This window comes from Podarcis gaigeae (genome assembly GCF_964106915.1).
Source record: "Podarcis gaigeae genome assembly, chromosome: 8".
Taxonomy (NCBI): domain Eukaryota; kingdom Metazoa; phylum Chordata; class Lepidosauria; order Squamata; family Lacertidae; genus Podarcis; species Podarcis gaigeae.
The window spans coordinates 84,568,960-84,586,769 of NC_139684.1; the positions used below are offsets into that span (position 1 = coordinate 84,568,960).

Below are 17,810 nucleotides of genomic sequence, written 5' to 3' on the forward strand. Positions count from 1 at the left end.
CGAAGTTGTCAGCCCTTGGACCAAACCCAGGCTGCTGCTTTCTATCCTTTATTCTGATCTCAAAGGCAGAAGAAGGGTGTTGTGGACAGCAGCTGGGGCAATGAGACTCGAAAGCAAGGAAACTGGGAGGATGGCATGGGGGACCTGGCCTTAAATAAGAATCATAGTTAGAAGGGACCACACGATGTCATCTAGTCCAACTAGATGCACTGCAAAAATATTTTGTCCAACACGGGGCTCAAACCCATGACCCTGAAATTAAGAAACTCATGCTCTACCAAATGAGCTATTGCCCCTTTCCAGGAAGTTGGTAGCTGATGATTGAAGAGAGAAACATCAAAGTCCTGAAACTGAATTTAACCCCTCCTTTGTCTCTATCCACCTTCTCTCCACCTTTAGCAAACAGCCCAGTCCAGGAATGCACCAAGTCCTTCAGATCTTTCCATGGGGGCAATGCTTTCACTGCTCTCCTTTCACCCCCCAGAGACTGAGGTGGAGGCTGCATAAACACAAGAGGCAGATGTTGGACAGAATCATTTATTGGCCAGTCTTTTTTACAACGGGATGTTAAAATTAAATACGCAACAGGAAACGGGAGAACTGCTTGAAGAGGCCTCCTTCACTGTGAAGAAGCCATGATGCTGGAGACACCTGAAAGGGAAGCAGAAAGAGGGAGACTTAAAAGGTGGAGATGCCTTTGAGCAAGTCGGACCAGCGACCCATCAAGGCTAGGACTGTCCAACCAGAAATGGCTTCACTGAGAAGTAAACTTGGGGTTTTCTTAATGCAAAGCAATGGTCTACAACCAAGTTCTCCCTTCTACAGCAGGGGGTACAGTACACTGATTTGTCAACCACAGGCATATGCATACCCCCCCAAACCCCTCCAGGAATATTGTAAAGAAGAAGGTTCACAGACTTAATTGGGATACTTGCAGCGTCGGTACAGACACTTCCAGTAGCGCCTTAAAGACCAACTAAGTCAGTTCTTGGTATGAGCTTTCGTGTGCATGCACACTTCTTCAGATGAAGAAGAAGTGCATGCACACGAAAGCTCATACCAAGAACTGACTTAGTTGGTCTTTAAGGTGCTACTGGAAGGAATATATTTTTTTTGTTTTGACTATGGCAGACCAACACGGCTACCTATCTGTAACTGGTACAGACACTGTAATTCTGCACAAAGACAGAAATTCAAGAGAATTCCATGTTTCCTTTCATACACACACTGTATTTTTCGCTCTATAAGACGCACCTTTTCCCTCCTAAAAAGTAAGGGGAAATGTGTGTGTGTGTCTTATGGTGCGAATGCAGCTATCCCAGAAGCCAGAAGAGCAAGAGGGATCGCTGCGCAGCGCTCCCTCTCGCTGTTCTAGCTTCTGGCTTAGCCACCCGCAGCCTCTTCAGGGCAGCAAGGAGCCTTCATCCCACTGCCCTGAAGAGGCTGTGCAGCTATCCCAGAATCCAGAACAGCTGGCTTTTCCGGGAGGTGGAGGAAGGGACAGAGCGGCAACTCTGTCCCTTCCCCCACCTCCCGGAATAGCCCCCAAGAGCCGCGCTCCCTTTAAAGAGCCGCGCGGAGCATGTGTGCGGCTCTTGGGGGCTTTTCCCCGATGAGGGAGAAGGGCAACCCATTAGTGACAGGCTGCCCTTTTCCCTTCTCGGGGAAAATTCTGCAAGCGCCGCACACATGCTCCACACGGCTTGTGAAAGGGAGCGCTGAGCAGAGCCTGGGATGCATACAGGCTCTGCTCAGCGCTCCCTTTAAATAATATTTTTCTTCTTGCATTCCCCCTCTAAAAGCTAGGTGCATCTTATGGTCAGGTGTGTCTTATGGAGCGAAAAATACGTTATTACCCCCCCCCCATAGCTATCAAGCAGGCATGGGTAAACTCTCTTTCTCTGGCCCTTAAGACTCTGTCCAGCCACATCCCCTACTGGCCCTGTGCTGTGTCGTCCTCTGGTGATTTTTCATGGCTGGGTTGTGTCTTTGCATTGGGACAGTAAGGTAAAGGTAAAGGGACCACCGATCCTTAGGTCCAGTTGTGGCCAACTCTGGGGTTGCGGCACTCATTTCACTTTATTGGCCGAGGGAGCCGGCGTACAGCTTCCGGGTCATGTGGTCAGCATGACTAAGCCGCTTCTGGCGAACCAGAGCAGCACACGGAAACGCCGTTTACCTTCCCGCCGGAGTGGTACCTATTTATCTACTTGCACTTTGACGTGCTTTCAAACTGCTAGGTTGGCAGGAGCAGGGACCGAGCAACGGGAGCTCACCCTGTCGCGGGGATTCGAACCGCCAAACTTCTGATTGGCAAGTCCTAGGCTCTGTGGTTTAACCCACAGCGCCACCCATCTTGCTTATCCAGACAAGAGGATGGAGAGTGTGTGACTGGACACACCTTCCACTCATATGTAGTCCCTGGGAGATGACCCACCTCTGCTATAAATATGTGCCTGAATATGGGGGGCAATGCCAGCAGTGATTGGGAGCAGGATCTTTCATGCCCTAAGTCATTAGTAAGATGAGTAGGCAAACCTGTTCCGTTTATCGACAGGCCACTGAACTTAGCTTTGCTTCATGCTAGCAAATTGCAGAGAGCTCACCAACCCTGCTTGCAACACAGCCCCCGTCTAGCTTAGGAGATGCTTCAAGAAAGAGGAGGACAAGAGCCTCATTGGTTAGAAAAGCCGAGAAGATGCTCACTGTCAAAGTCTATCTTCTCCACAATGTTCTTGGGCTTGATGCTTTCCTCCTGGTTGCAGATGAAGATCGTCCCAGGCTCTGTCTCTGTCCAGCCGTATTTGCTCATCCAAGACTTCAGCTGGTTGTCTGCAATAAACAAGAGAAGCGTCAAGGGGCTAGGCAGAGGATGGACATGCTATAAAATAAGTTTCATCCTGCACCTCAAACAAATCCCAGTGGGGGAGCAGACATGACTTAACACTAAATGCTAAAAGCAGCAGAATTCTAAACAACAGCCCAGAACCATGGAGGAGAGAAAACAGATTAAATTAAAAAGCCTGGGGGGAGAAAATCAAAATGCCAGTGCAGGTGCCATCATCAGGAAACCCCACTCCCAACCTTAAGGCGATATCACATAGCAAGATCAAAAACAGCTTCCAAGGTTTCACTTGGCCTCAGTTGATGCAAAAGGGACAGAATCCTCCCTCTCCACTGAAGTACACAGAAGGTCAGATCTGTAGGTGCAGACCACCCCCCGATTCAATCTAGCTTGTTAAGAAAATTCCCAAACCCAGATCCACGGGCGACTTTCGGTCATTTCTCTAAGGTAGTCTATTTTAAAGTTTTTATGTGTTTATATACCTATCGCAATTTTAAACTTAAAATACATTGTTGTATATTGTTTTAAATGTTCGTTTTGCTATTGGGATTGTAGTTCCATTTGTGTTTCTCAAGCTGTTCTCTGACCGTAATAAATTTCATCTGTACATAGAAGTCTTCCCAGCAACCCATTTCTTTTTACAGTGGTACCTCGGGTTAAGTACTTAATTCATTCCGGAGGTTCGTTCTTAACCTGAAACTGTTCTTAACCTGAAACACCACTTTAGCTCATGGGGCCTCCTGCAGCCGCTGAAGCACAATTTCTGTTCTCATCCTGAAGCAAAGTTCTTAACCCGAGGTACTATTTCTGGGTTAGCGGAGTCTGTAACCTGAAGCGTCTGTAACCCGAGGTACCACTGTACTTACCTCCACCCCAAAAGCCAGTGTTCCCTCTCTGCCACGTATAATTTTTTTTCTCTAGTTCCTGGCTTTAAAAAGAGGTAAATGTATAGGAAGAAGATTTCTAAAGGAACTGAATTATTTTTCCTGGCTCATCTTGGACCACAAGAAACTCTTCACGGACAGGGATGGTCAGACGACCGCTACTGATGCAACGAAACTATCACTTAACACAGAGGCCGGTTCCCAAACTCAACAAAGTAGAGCCAGTTCATGGCTGAAATCAAGGCCACATATCTACAACATCTGCTAGTCATAAAAAAAGGGATAGCAAGACCCTGGCCATCTTCACACATCCCTGCTAGTGTACAGCTAGAATAAACCATGTACCCTGGCTCACCATGACACCCAAAACAAGGACCATTGTTTGTCTGGCAAGCTAATCATCACTGTAGTTTGTTTGGAGTGGGAAGTGGAGAGCCTATATCCCAGGTATGCAACAGTATACCAGGGACCACAATACATTTCCTCAACACTATTGCAATGCGCTCTACGTGGGGCTACCTTTGAAGGTGACTCGGAAACTGCAATTAATCCAGAACGCGGCAGCTAGAGTGGTGACTGGGAGTGGCCGCCGGGACCACATAACACCAGTCCTGAAAGATCTTCATTGGCTCCCAGTACGTTTCCGAGCACAATTCAAAGTGTTGGTGCTGACCTTGAAAGCCCTAAACGGCCTTGGTCCTGTATACCTGAAGGAGCCTCTCCACCCCCATCGTTCAGCCCGGACACTGAGGTCCAGCGCCGAGGGCCTTCTGGTGGTTCCCTCACTGCGAGAAGTGAGGTTACAGGGAATCAGGCAGAGGGCCTTCTTGGTAGTGGCGCCTGCCCTGTGAAACGCCCTCCCATCAGATGTCAAAGCAATAAACAACTGTTTTACTTTTAAAAGACAACTGAAGGCAGCCCTTTTTTAGGGAAGTTTTTAATGTTTGATGCTGTATTGTTTTTAATATTCAGTTGGAAGCCGCCCAGAGTGGCTGGGGAAACCCAGCCAGATGGGTGGGGTATAAATTTCAATTTCATTGTTCTGCATGGGACAATGACAATAAAGATATTGTATATATAATAATAAATTATTATTATTAAGTGAGGAAGAGCAAAGCACACAGAAGCCATTTGTGCATGGCAAACCCTGGTTGATGGCTCACTGTGATATGTGCACATCGCTGATGTTATATGTTCCTGAGCTTCTGAGAATGTGTGCAGGATACACACCCTAATAGTTACTCACCTGTGAGGTCTCCCAGCATCTTGGCCAGAAGCCAGCGGTCAATGTGCTGGTATGTGATCCCCACCACATGACAGATAACTGCAGAGAGACAGGACAAGAGGCTTAGAATTGTGGTTCAACATGGGCTCTGAATGAACACAGGTTGCCATTCCTCAGTTAAGGGAAACCATGGTTAATGCTAGCCAAGGTTTCCTTTAACCAAGGAACTAAATATCAAGTTGAATCCCTGTGCTTTACGTTAGGGGGAATTTGCTCTGGGAAGGGGCTGTGGAAGGACAGAAAGTACAGTGGTACCTCGGGTTAAATACGCTTCAGGTTACAGACGCTTCAGGTTACAGACTCCGCTAACCCAGAAATAGTACCTTGGGTTAAGAACTTTGCTTCAGGATGAGGGCAGAAATCCTGCAGTGGCAGTGGGAGGCCCCATTAGCTAAAGTGATACCTCAGGTTAAGAACAGTTTCAGGTTAAGAACGGACCTCCGGAACGAATTAAGTTCTTAACACGAGGTACCACTGTACTCTATTCCGAACTTAGAAATGAAAAGCGTAATTCTGGTGGTCGACAAAAGAGGTTTAAAGACTCTCTCAAGGCAAATCTAAAATAAATGTAGTGTAAACACCGACAACTGGGAAACACTGGCCTGTGAGCGCTCCAGGTGGAGAACAGCCTTTACCAAAGGTGTCATGGGCTTTGAAGACGCTCAAATTCAGAACGCAAGGGAGAAACAAGCTGCGCAGCGGCAGCAGTGTGAGGCCCCATTAGCTAAAGTGGTACCTCAGGTTAAGAACAGTTTCAGGTTAAGAACGGACCTCCGGAATGAATTAGGTTCTTAATCCGAGGTACCACTGTACCATTGGTAAAACCGCAGCCTTGTAACGACCGCTCCTCTAACGGAGGCTGAGGAGAGCACATAAGCACACATGGAGCTCAGAAAAGAGTGCTCAGCTCCTCAGGGAAAGGGAAGAATGTGCAATATGGTAGGCAAAGCAAGCACACTTCTTCCTTTAATCAATCTGGCATCATTTATTTGAAGTGCAGATTTTCCACACAACCAACAACGTTTTGGTTTAACCAAAAGGAGTTACGTATCGTTAAGGGCTGTATTCAGTGCTGCAATGGCAGAATCCTGCTGGCATAACAGACCTTCCTTTTCCACTCTTCCCTTCCCCCAGAATCTGCTCTGGGGGGGACCCCCAACTCCAGTTTTGAGGGTGTGTGGGAGGCAGAGGTGCAACATTGAACACAGTCCTAAAAGAAATATAGTAGACTGGATTTTAGCGCCTGATGGGGCAAGGAAGGAGAGTGCAGGAGCAGAGAGAAGCACACTTACATTTCCTAACAGAGTCCTCAAAGCCAGTGATCCCATCCAGGAGATCCATGTTCTCATCTAGGGCTTGCTAGGAAGGAAACACACAAAGATATCGCTTTGAATAAAAGCAGCTGAGCCATATGATTCATGCGACGGTCATCTCCAGGCTTGACTACTGTAATTCGCTCTATGCGGGGCTGCCCTTGAAGCTGTCCCAGAAACTCCAGCGGGTACAGAATGCTGCAGCGAGGCTCCTCACGGGGTCTCTGCCATGGGAGCATATTCACCCAGTGCTTTTCAAGCTGCACTGGCTCCCGGTGGAGTACAGGGTCAGATTTAAGGTGCTGCTTTTGACCTTTCAAGCCCTTCACGGCCTAGGACCCTCGTACCTCCGGGGCCGCCTCTCCTGGTATGCCCCACGGAGAGCCTCAAGGTCCATAAATAACAACACCCTAGTGGTCCCAGGCCCTAAGGAAGTTAGATTGGCTTCAACCAGAGCCAGGGCCTTTTCAACTCTGGCTCCGGCCTGGTGGAACGCTCTGCCTGATGAGACCAGGGCCCTGCAGGATCTGATTTCTTTCCGCAGGGCCTGTAAGACAGAGTTGTTCCGCCTGGCCTTTGGCTTGGAGCCAATTTGATTCCCTCCCTCCCTCTCTCTCTCTTTTCCCCCCCTTTCTTTTCCTTCTCCTCCTGTGATGAGGCTACATTTTAATATTTTAATGTTCCATTATTTTAATGTATTTTATTTTTGTTTTTAAGTTGTAACCATTCATCTTGTTTTTATTATTGCTTGTAAGCCGCTCTGAGCCCGGCCTTGGCTGGGGAGGGCGGGGTATAAATAAAAAATTATTATTATTATTATTATATGTCCTGACATCCCACCCCGAAATTAGCAAGGAGAAGCTAAACTTGCTTTTGAAGTTTAATGAAGCTAAAAATACACCCAAACATCACAAAAGTACATTTAAAAAGCTGCAAAAAAAAAAAGGAATCGCAGAACATCAGAAACAAAAAATTTAAGGCAGCCACATCAGTACACTTATCAAATGCAGCACACTTAAAAAAGCTCTGTGTATGCACAGGTGGCGCTGTGGGTTAAAGCCTCAGCGCCTAGGACTTGCCTAGCAGTTTGAAAGCACCTCCGGGTGCAAGTAGATAAATAGGGACCGCTTACCAGCGGGAAGGTAAACGGCGTTTCCGTGTGCGGCTCTGGCTCGCCAGAGCAGCGATGTCACGCTGGCCACGTGACCCGGAAGTGTCTCCGGACAGCGCTGGCCCCTGGCCTCTAGAGTGAGATGGGCGCACAACCCCAGAGTCTGTCAAGACTGGCCCGTACGGGCAGGGGTACCTTTACCTTTACCTTATGCTTTCAATACTAATGGATATGCTTATGTTTTCTTTTCTTTTTAATTTCAACTCCTATCTAAAAGATCTCACAGCTGTTTACATAATAATAATAATAATAATAATAATAATAATAATAATAATAATAATTTATTGTTTATACCCCACCTATCTGGCTGGGTTTCCCCAGCCACTCTGGGCAGCTTTCAACAAAGTACAATGGTACCTCGGGTTACATATGCTTCAGGTTACAGACTCCGCTAACCCAGAAATACTGCTTCAGGTTAAGAACTTTGCTTCAGGATGAGAACAGATATCGTGCTCCAGCGGTAACTAACTTAGTTGGACTTCGGTTGGGGAGGGAAGGATATAAATAAAAATTTATTATTACAGTGGTACCTCGGGTTAAGTACTTAATTCGTTCCGGAGGTCCGTACTTAACCTGAAACTGTTCTTAACCTGAAGCACCACTTTAGCTAATGGGGCCTCCTGCTGCCGCCGCACGATTTCTGTTCTCATCCTGAAGCAAAGTTCTTAACCTGAGGTACTATTTCTGGGTTAGCGGAGTCTGTAACCTGAAGCGTATGTAACCTGAAGCGTATGTAACCTGAGGTACCACTGTAGTCTGTTAAACATTAAAGGTGATAAGTTAAAGAAAAACCACTTCAAATGATTTGTGCAACAAATACACATAAACAATATCTATATGCATAAATTTTATACAAACGAAATAAAAGCAAAGAGGCGGGATAATTGATAATATAGTATTTCAAACAACACAACATGCATGCACTTATTCACCCACTCTCACTCACCATCCACTTCACACAATCACTATAACTATTCCCTAGGCGCAAGCATTACCTTGATCAGCCACTCATAAATAAACCACTCATATTCACCAGTATTACAAACCATATGCAAAGGGTCACTGCCAAGTGTACACAGATGCCTGAGTTCCAATGGACTATCTCCTCTTCCATTTCTCACCGGACAGGGGCCCAGATCTATACTAGGGAAGGCTCTTGCCCTGGAGAGTATCTAACTTGTTCCATCCACTCACTCCAAACGACAGAATCATAGCTTAAAGTACCGTATTTTTCGCTCTATAGGACACACTTTTTCCCCTCCAAAAATTAAGGGGAAATGTGTGTGCGTCCTAAGGAGCGAATGCAAGCTCCTTGGCTTCAGCGATAGCAACGCGAAGCCTCTGAAGCGCGGAGGGAGTGCTCCCTCCACGCTCCGGAGGCTTCTCATTGTTTTTGCTGAAGCCTGGAGAGCGAGAGGGGTCAGTGCGCACCGACCCCTGTCGCTCTCCAGACTTCAGGGATAGCCGCCTGAAGCCTTCGGAGCGCAGCGGGAACTCGCGCTGTGCTCCGAAGGCTTTGGGTTCCTTTTGCTGAAGCCGGGAGAGCAAGACTCTCCTGGCTTCAGCAGAGAGGGAGAGCTGCGCAGCACCCCTTCAGCCAAGCGGGAGGAGAAATGGAAGGGGCTCCGTTTCTCCTGCCGCTTGGCTGAAGGGGCGCTGAGCAGAGAGGGGGAGAATTATTTTTTTCCTGTTCTCCCCCTCCTATGGTCTGGTGCGTCCTATAGAGCGAAAAATACGGTATATGCTACACAGCCTCAACAGCTGTCAAAGAATCAACCAACTCTGGTAGCCAACACAAACACCAGCCTCAATGTGACCCTGAAGATCACCACACACTCAAGGTGTTTTGCTTATATGCGCCTGTTGACATGTCATTGTTCTGATTGTTTTTGAAACAAACAAAAGAAAAGCGAAGACAAGACAAGTTTCAACCTGGCAATCATCTCTTGGGCTCGTATGTCATTCAAAAGCAAAAAACAAAACAAACAAACAAACAAACAAACAAACAAAAAACCAGTACTTTTCGCTCTATAAGACGCATCAGACCACAAGACGCACCTAGTTTTTGGAGGAGGAAAACAAGAAAAAACATATTCTGAATCCCAGAAGCCAGAACAGCAAGAGGGATCACTGGGTAGTGAAAGCAGCAATCCCTCTTGCTGTTCTGGCTTCTGGGATAGCTGCGCAGCCTGCATTCGCTCCATAAGATGCACACACATTTCCCCTTACTTTTTAGGAGGGAAAAAGTGAGTCTTATAGACCAAAAAATACGGTATTTATTTTGCAAATCATAAAGGATTGTTGAGTAAGAGATGAGCTTGGCTTACCCAGAAAGCCTGGAAGTGGCAGGTCTCCAGCAGCTCACCCAGGTATAAGATCTGACGAATGGGTCTCTCCTCTTGCTGGGAGAAATGGCATTAAGGAGGCAAATGGCAGAGGGGGGAAGGTGTGAGGTTTCTTGCCCCAAATCTTAGGGATGGGGCAGGCTACGAGATATTAACAGCCCACTGTATAATCAGAACAGAGGTCTTTACGCAGCTACAGGAAAGACACTGTTACCCGTTAATAGGGCATCCTTTCTTAAATACTGTTGCAGGGTCATCGCATGGACAGAAATTCCACAGATTAGTTCACCCCTCCCACTCCTTCTGTTTTGGAACTCCTATTTGGGGACTTCCCTGGCTTTTTTCTGGCCCATGTGGGACCAGTCTGGATAGTTAGCCTTGGTGAAGACTTGACGTTTTCATCCCCCAAAAAAGTTTTTGATTTGAGTTTCCACTGAAATGAGGCTGCACTTTAATGTTTTTATGTTGTATTTTAATCTTGTTTTTTAAGCTGCGTTTCAATCAATGGTTTTTATGTTTGGTGTCAGCCGCCCTGATCCCAGTCTTGGCTGGCAAGGGCAGGGTATAAATAGAATTATTATAATTATTACTAGCACCAACTTTATTTCTTGCTGGAGAGAATCTAATAACCGTTTGCTTTCATACAGTGGTGACCCGCAGGACGAATGCCTTGCAAGACGGAAAAATCCCTAGACGAAAGAGTTTTCTGTTTTGGAGGTGCTTCGCAAAACGAATTTCCTATGGGCTTGCTTCGCAAGACGAAAATGTCTTGCGAGTTCCTGCAGGTTTTTTTTTCCTTCCCCCCCCTTTTTCTAAGGCGCTAAGCCGCTTATCTGATAAGCCAATAAGCCGCTAAAAGCCGCTAATAGCGCTAATCCGTCAATGGGCTTGCTTCGCAAGACGAAAAAACCGCTGGACGAAGAGACTCGCAGAACGGATTCTTTTCGTCTTGCGAGGCACCACTGTATTTAAAAGTGAGAGCAGTTGCAGACTCTCTCCCCAGTATTCTTTGGTGAAAAGCAGTATCTTTTTATGCAGCCAGCACAATTATAACACCTCCATTCTGCAAGTTATGCATTATACATCGTGCCACTTGCTGGAAACTGCAGGAGGACTTTTGCGCGCCAGTCCTCCTTGAAGGTTTCCCACAGGAATCTGTGAGAACAGGATGCTGGACTACATGGGCCACAAGCAGGCTCCTATTTTGTTTTTGTGATACCTCCTCTGCAGGGACTGCAGGGAAATATCTCCTCCCCCCACCCCCAATCCCTGGTCTTTTGTTACATTTTTTCTCACTTAACGCTCATTCCCAAGAGCTTCAAGGAACCTGAAAACTTGCTCACTACTTTGTGGCATCTTAGGTTAAGGTAAAGGGACCCCTGATCATTAGGTCCAGTCGTGGCCGACTCTGGGGTTGCAGCGCTCATCTCGCTTTACTGGCCGAGGGAGCCGGCGTACAGCTTCCGGGTCATGTGGCCAGCATGACTAAGCCCCTTCTGGCGAACCAGAGCAGCACATGGAAACACTGTTTACCTTCCCGCCAGAGCGGTACCTATTTATCTACTTGCACTTTGACGTGCTTTCAAGCTGCTAGGTTGGCAGGAGCAGGGACTGAGCAATGAGAGCTTACCCCATTGCAGGGATTCGAACCGCCAACCTTCTGATCAGCAACTCCTAGGCTCTGTGGATTAACCCACAGCGCCACCCACATCCCTTTTTTTGGATTTTAAAAAACGAAATGGACCAGCATGGCTCTTGCAACTGACATATACTAGCTTGGGGCTATAGGTGGCACTGAGGTCCAAAAAACTGAAGGTTTACTGCCTTAGGATGGTAATATTTCACATTTTCTTATCAATTTTAGAACATTCATTGCACTTCACACACATTCTCCCAGGAACTCAACAACTTTGTTAAGAAAAGAACAATAGTGTTGCCCCCATGTTGTAAGTGGAAGAGCAAAGCATCTGTGAGTTGGAATGGAATGGAAGTTGAATCTGGGACCTCTTGGTTCATTGCTCAAATCTTTGCTCCTGTGCAGCACTCCCTGTCCCCCAGATAAAGGATACATGAGCCTGGTCAATCATGCACTTGCAGAGTGTGAAATCTGTGTGGGGCAGGTTGGTCAGAGCTTTCAGGAGGATCTGGGCAGTGACTGTGGTTTGGAAGAAGGCAGGGTTAAACTGATACCTGGATATGGGATAAAAAGAAAGAATATATTGGGACCTCAGACACAAAGGAGATCAGCATGTATGTATTGGTACTAGAAATTAATGGTCAAGACTGAATTAGGTCTACCCGGTGTGCCTAGGACCCTCGTACCTACAGGACCACCTCTCCCGGTATGCCCCACGGACAGCCTTAAGGTCCATAAATAGCAACACCCTAGAGGTCCCGGGCTCTAAGGAAGTTAGATTAGCTTCAACCAGAGCCAGGGCCTTTTCAACACTGGCTCCAGCCTGGTGGAACGCTCTGCCTCATGAGACCAGGGCCCTGCAGGGTCTGATTTCTTTCCGCAGGGCCTGTAAGACAGAGTTGTTCCGCCTGGCCTTTGGCTTGGAGCCAATTTGATTCCCTCCCCCTCTTTCTTTTTCCTTTCTCCTCCTGTGATGAGGCTGCATTTTAATATTTCATTGTTGTATTTTAATCTTGTTTTTAAGTTGTATTCATTCAATTTGTTTTTATTATTGCTTGTTAGCCGCCCTGAGCCCGGCCTTGGCTGGGGAGGGCGGGGTATAAAATTATTATTATTATTAAAAGTAGTTGAATGCAACCCTATAGGTCCAAGTGCTTCACTGTCCTCCAAAAACTTGCACCAACCTTGAGAGGCACTTGGTACCCATATACATTTACAGATTTAGCCCCAAGGGTCTTCACCAAACCAGTGCCTAGGTCAAGTTGGGCACTGGCCCCGAAGCACACCTAGTTTGCCCTCACTTCTTGGAACTGTTTTCAATAGCGGACTCAGCGCCCCCCGCAAAAAAAAAGGCAAGCAAAGAGCCACTCACAGTTTGAGCACAGCCAAGTTGGCCTCCAGGTCGTAGGCATTCTCCTTGGCTTGCGTCTCCACGTAGCGCTCTAGCGTGGCCAGATTCTCCGGGTTGTACCTGAAACGCAGAACAGGTTGGGGTGAGGAACGCTAAGGCCGCATCCACACCATACGCAGTCAGCACCGTGGTTCTACATTTAGCACTCGTGGCTTGCCCCCCCCCCCCAAACAATCCTGGGAGCTGCGGTTTGTTCAGGGCGCTGAGAGTTGTTTGGAGACCTCCTCCCACCATTTCACAGAACTACAATTCCCAGAGTAGTTTGACAGCCGATGCCTCCTTCACAGGGGAACTCTCGGGATCATAGCTCCAGGAAGCGGGAGAAACAAGGGAAGGCTCCCAACAATTTTCCTATACGGTGGTACCTCGGGTTACAGACGCTTCAGGTTACAGATTCCGCTAACCCAGAAATAGTAAGAACTTTGCTTCAGGATGAGAACAGAAATTGTGCTCCGGTGGGGCGGCTGCAGCGGGAGGCCCCATTAGCTAAAGTGGTACCTCAGGTTAAGAACAGACCTTCAGAACGAATTAAGTTCTAAACCAGAGGTACCACTGTATTGGAGACTCCCAAGCTGGTTGTAATGAACGATTTAATATCCTGGGCAAGGCCACCCTGTTGGGAGGACTTCCAGGCCTCCGTGACAACCATGGGGTTACCTGCAGACGATCCTTTTTAGAACACTACAGCAAGGCACCAAGGAGGGTAAATGACGAAGTACAGGACCTGATTGTTAAAGCCCCCACAGCCAGGCCCCCATGAAGAATCCAGAGATTGTGTTGTGTATTATTTTATATATATTCATAGACACTGAAGAGCAGCCGTACATAGCGGAATACTCAATTTATTCAGAATGGCATAACCACAGTCCTATGCAAAGTTTCCTTGAAGAACCCAATACAGTGGTACCTCAGGTTACAGATGCTTCAGGTTACAGACCAGAAATAGTACCTCGGGCTAAGAAATGCTTCAGGATGAGAACAGAAATCGTGCTGCGGCGGTGCAGCGGCACCAGGAGGCCCCATTAGCTAAAGTGGTGCTTCAGGTTAAGAACGGACCTCCGGAACGAATTACGGCAAGTTCTTAACCCGGGGTACCGCTATAGTTTCAACACATTGCCTAGGTGTACATCTCAAGACAAAGTCACTCGGGGACAGTTTGGGTGACAAAAGCGGGTATTAAAAGTCTGTATAGTTAAAGCTATGGTTTTCCCAGTGGTGATGTATGGAAGTGAGAGCTGGACCATAAAGAAGGCTGATTGCCGAAGAATGGATGCTTTTGAATTCTGGTGCTGGAGGAGACCCTTGAGAGTCCCATGGACTGCAAGAAGATCAAACCTCTCCATTCTGAAGGAAATCAACCCTGAGTGCTCACTGGAAGGACAGATCCTGAAGCTGAGGCTCCAATACTTTGGCCACCTCATGAGAAGAGAAGACTCCCCGGAAAAGACCCTGATGTTGGGAAAGATGGAGGGCAGAAGGAGAAGGGGACGACAGAGGATGAGATGGTTGGACAGTGTTCTCGAAGATACCAACATGAGTCTGACCAAACTGCGGGAGGCAGTGGAAGACAGGAGTGCCTGGTGTGCTCTGGCCCAGGGGGTCACGAAGAGGAGGACATGACTAAATGACTACGGGTATAAATGACGTAACGCAGGCGGGAAAGGTGGCGTGCCTCTGAGCACGTGCAGAGGACCCCTCAAGGAAACAAGGGAAGCCCCCAACCCGCGTCGCTTGGTTTCTGAAGTCGCCCCCGAAGGAGGGTGGTGGTGGTTGCCTTGGTAACCGCGACCAGGTCCCTCCCACCCCACCGCCTGTCAATCAACCCCCCCCTCCGGGTCAGCACCTGTCGATGCCCTTCAGCAGCTTCCCCACGTTCGCCCGCATCTGCTCGAAGAGCGCCATGGCACGCGGAACCGGGAGCGCAGAAGGAGGTGGCGGAAAAGGAAGGGAAAGGACCGCGGACTCCGCACAGGAAGCGGAAGGAGCAGGAACAGAAGGCACTTCCGGTAAGGCAGCCTCCGACTTCCGCTTCCGCCGAGGCGCGCCGGAGGGAGCGCCGCAGGCTAGAGGTGCGTGACGCGCATGCGTCGCGGAGAAAGGGGCCGGGGAGAGGCGGGGGACGTTCCTAGCCCCGCCCACTTCGGGGTTGAGCTTCGGCTCCTCCCCCTCCCTTCGAAGATTCTATGCAGCTCTTTTGCGCGAGGACTAGAAACTTGTGCTTGGTTTTTGAAATCGGAACTTCTCTGGGCGGTGATTTAAACTGCACGGGACCTAAATTGAACCAAGCAGAGATTCTGCTGACTGAGACCAGCGCCTGAGAGACAGCCATGCATGCAGTTCAAATGGAGGCTCCAGTGGCTTACAGCGATTCTCAACCTGTGGGTCCCCAGATGTTGATGAACTACAACTCCCATCATCCCTGAGCTCTGGCCTTGCTAGCTAGGGGTGATGGGAGTTGTAGTTCAACAACATATGGGGACCCACAGGTGGAGAAAGGCTGCCGGGTGCACGATTCTGGCCACTCTTCCTGATCTCCTTTAGGACGCAGCTGGGCCATTTTTAGCTCCACCCCCCTAACGTTTTGGACACGATAAGGATCCTGCGCTCTACCAGGATCAGCAAGGGATCTATTGATTGGGCTTCCTTGCAATAGGATATGCAGTGGTACCTCGGGTTACATATGCTTTGGGTTACATACGCTTCAGGTTACAGACTCTGCTAACCCAGAAATAGTGCTTCAGGTTAAGATCTTTGCTTCAGGATGAGAACAGAAATCGTGCTCCGGCGGCGCAGCAGGAGGCCCCATTAGCTAAAGTGCTGCTTCAGGTTAAGAACAGTTTCAGGTTAAGAACGGACCTCCGGAACGAATTAAGTGCTTAACCCGAGGTACCATTGTACCAGTTCGCTGAGCTGTGGTTTCTTCAGGGAGGGAACCTTCGCTCGGTGGCAGAACACCTGCAGGAAGGCACCTGGTTCACTTTGCAGCATCTCCAGTGAAAAGGTTCAAAGGAGTGGGGGAAGGGGAACACGGGTCTCTGGCTGAGACCCTGGAGAGCCGGTGTCAGGCAAGACAAGGCTGCATCGTGGGCATATAGTCTGACCCAGTGGTAACAAGGAACGTAGCGTAGTTGCAAAATCAGAAGCGAAGTGATAGCCACAGCCATGCCCCCTTCTAAAATTGCACAATTACACAATGATTTGTAATTGTGGATGTATTGCAGCAATCGGTGCAAATCTCCAGTTGTTGCCTTTCTGCTAGATCATACTGTGTTCTGTGCACATACATAAGCTGAAGAAACCAGAGGCCTTTCTCCTGGGCATGGTCGGCCAATTGGTGCCAAAGAAGGACAGAACTTTTTTTATGTATGCGACAACAGCAGCAAGAATACTCATCACAAAATATTGGAAGACACAAGATCTACCCACTCTGGAAGAATGGCAGATGAAGATGATGGACTATATGGGACTGGCAGAAATGATTGGCAGAATCCAAGACCAGGGAAAAGAGTCGGCGGAAGAAGACTGGAAGAAGTTTAAAGACTATTTACAGAAATATTGCAAAATTAATGGATGTTAGAACGATGTTGGACAGAAGTTAAGGGGTTTCCAGCTGTAATGCTTAAGAGATATGAAAAAGAAGGTTTAGAAATAAGTAAAAACTAAATGGTGAAGATTTGCTGAACTAACAATTTGAATTGGAATACAAGAAAGGGAGGTATGAGGAGGTCTGGAAAATAAGTTACAAGAAAATAAGTAATGGAAATTCTATGTGTTTTTAATTATTTTTGTATTTTTATATTTTTGTATTTATGTTATTTTTTCTTTTTTTATTTCACATTGTATTATTTTTGGAAAACTTTAATAAATATTCTATAAAAATAATAATAATACATAAGCAAATGATTTGGAGCACCTTGCATTTTCAGTATTCCTGCATGCTTAGTTTTGGAGCATACAATGGACAGAAAGATCCCCCCCATTCATCCTGGTCAGGCGGCTCTAGGATGCTGGAGACTGAGACCCAGCTGCAGAAATAGTAAGGGATCTTCAACTTCTAGTGACCCCGGACGATACCACTGATGAGGGAGCTTCCTTTGCACTCCTGCAGGCATCATAAGCACATAGTTAAACAATGGAACTCACTTCCGCAATAAGCTTTTGGCCGCCTACTTGGACAGTTTAAAAAGAAGATTGGACAAATTCATGGGCAGCTCTCCGTGGCTGAGAGTTGTCCATGGAGGCGCAGGTCAATTCTGTGTCCAGGGTAGCTGTCTACCAGCTTCACCTGGTATGCAGGCTGAGTCCCTACCTGCCCGCAGACTGTCTTGCCAGAATGGTGCATGCTCTGGTTATCTTCCGCTTGGACTACTTGCAATGCGCTCTCTGTGGGGCTACCTTTGAAGGTGACTCAGAAACTGCAGTTTATCCAGAATGTGGCACCTAGACTGCTGACTGGGAGCAGCCGCCAAGACCACATAACACCGGTCCTGAGAGACCTGCATTGACTCACAGTACATTTCCAAGCACAATTCAAAGTGTTGGTGCTGACCTTTAAAGCCCTCAAAGGCCTCGGCCCTGTATATCTGAAGGAGCATCTCCACCCCCATCGTTCAGCCTAGACACTGAGATCCAGCACTGAGGGCCTTCTGGCGGTTCCCTCACTGCGAGAACCCAAGTTACAGGGAACCAGGCAGAGGGCCTTCTCGGTGGTGGTGCCCGCCCTGTGGAACGCCCTCCCATCAGATGTCAAGGAAATAAGCAACTATCCGACTTCTAGAAGACATCTGAAGGCAGCCCTGTTTAGGGAAGTTTTTAATGTTTAATGCTGTATTGTGCTTTTAATACTCTATTGTGAGCTGCCCAGAGTGGCTGGCGAAACCCAGCCAGGTGAGCGGGGTATAAATTTTTTATTATTATTAT

At 47.7% G+C, this 17,810-nt stretch overlaps 1 protein-coding gene across 1 annotated transcript; it reads right to left on the reverse strand.

The window, feature by feature from the left end:
* Positions 1–523: 523 nt before the first annotated feature.
* EIF3K (eukaryotic translation initiation factor 3 subunit K) lies at positions 524–14,999 on the reverse strand. The gene is made up of 8 exons (XM_083754332.1): positions 14,734–14,999; positions 12,852–12,950; positions 11,913–12,033; positions 9,826–9,900; positions 6,307–6,373; positions 4,976–5,053; positions 2,707–2,832; positions 524–651 (listed from the first exon to the last, which is right to left on the reverse strand). Exons 1-8 carry the CDS (start codon positions 14,790–14,792, stop codon positions 620–622), a joined length of 657 nt encoding a protein of 218 aa, XP_083610458.1. The 5' UTR covers positions 14,793–14,999; the 3' UTR covers positions 524–619.
* Between the last annotated feature and the right edge of the window lie 2,811 nt (positions 15,000–17,810).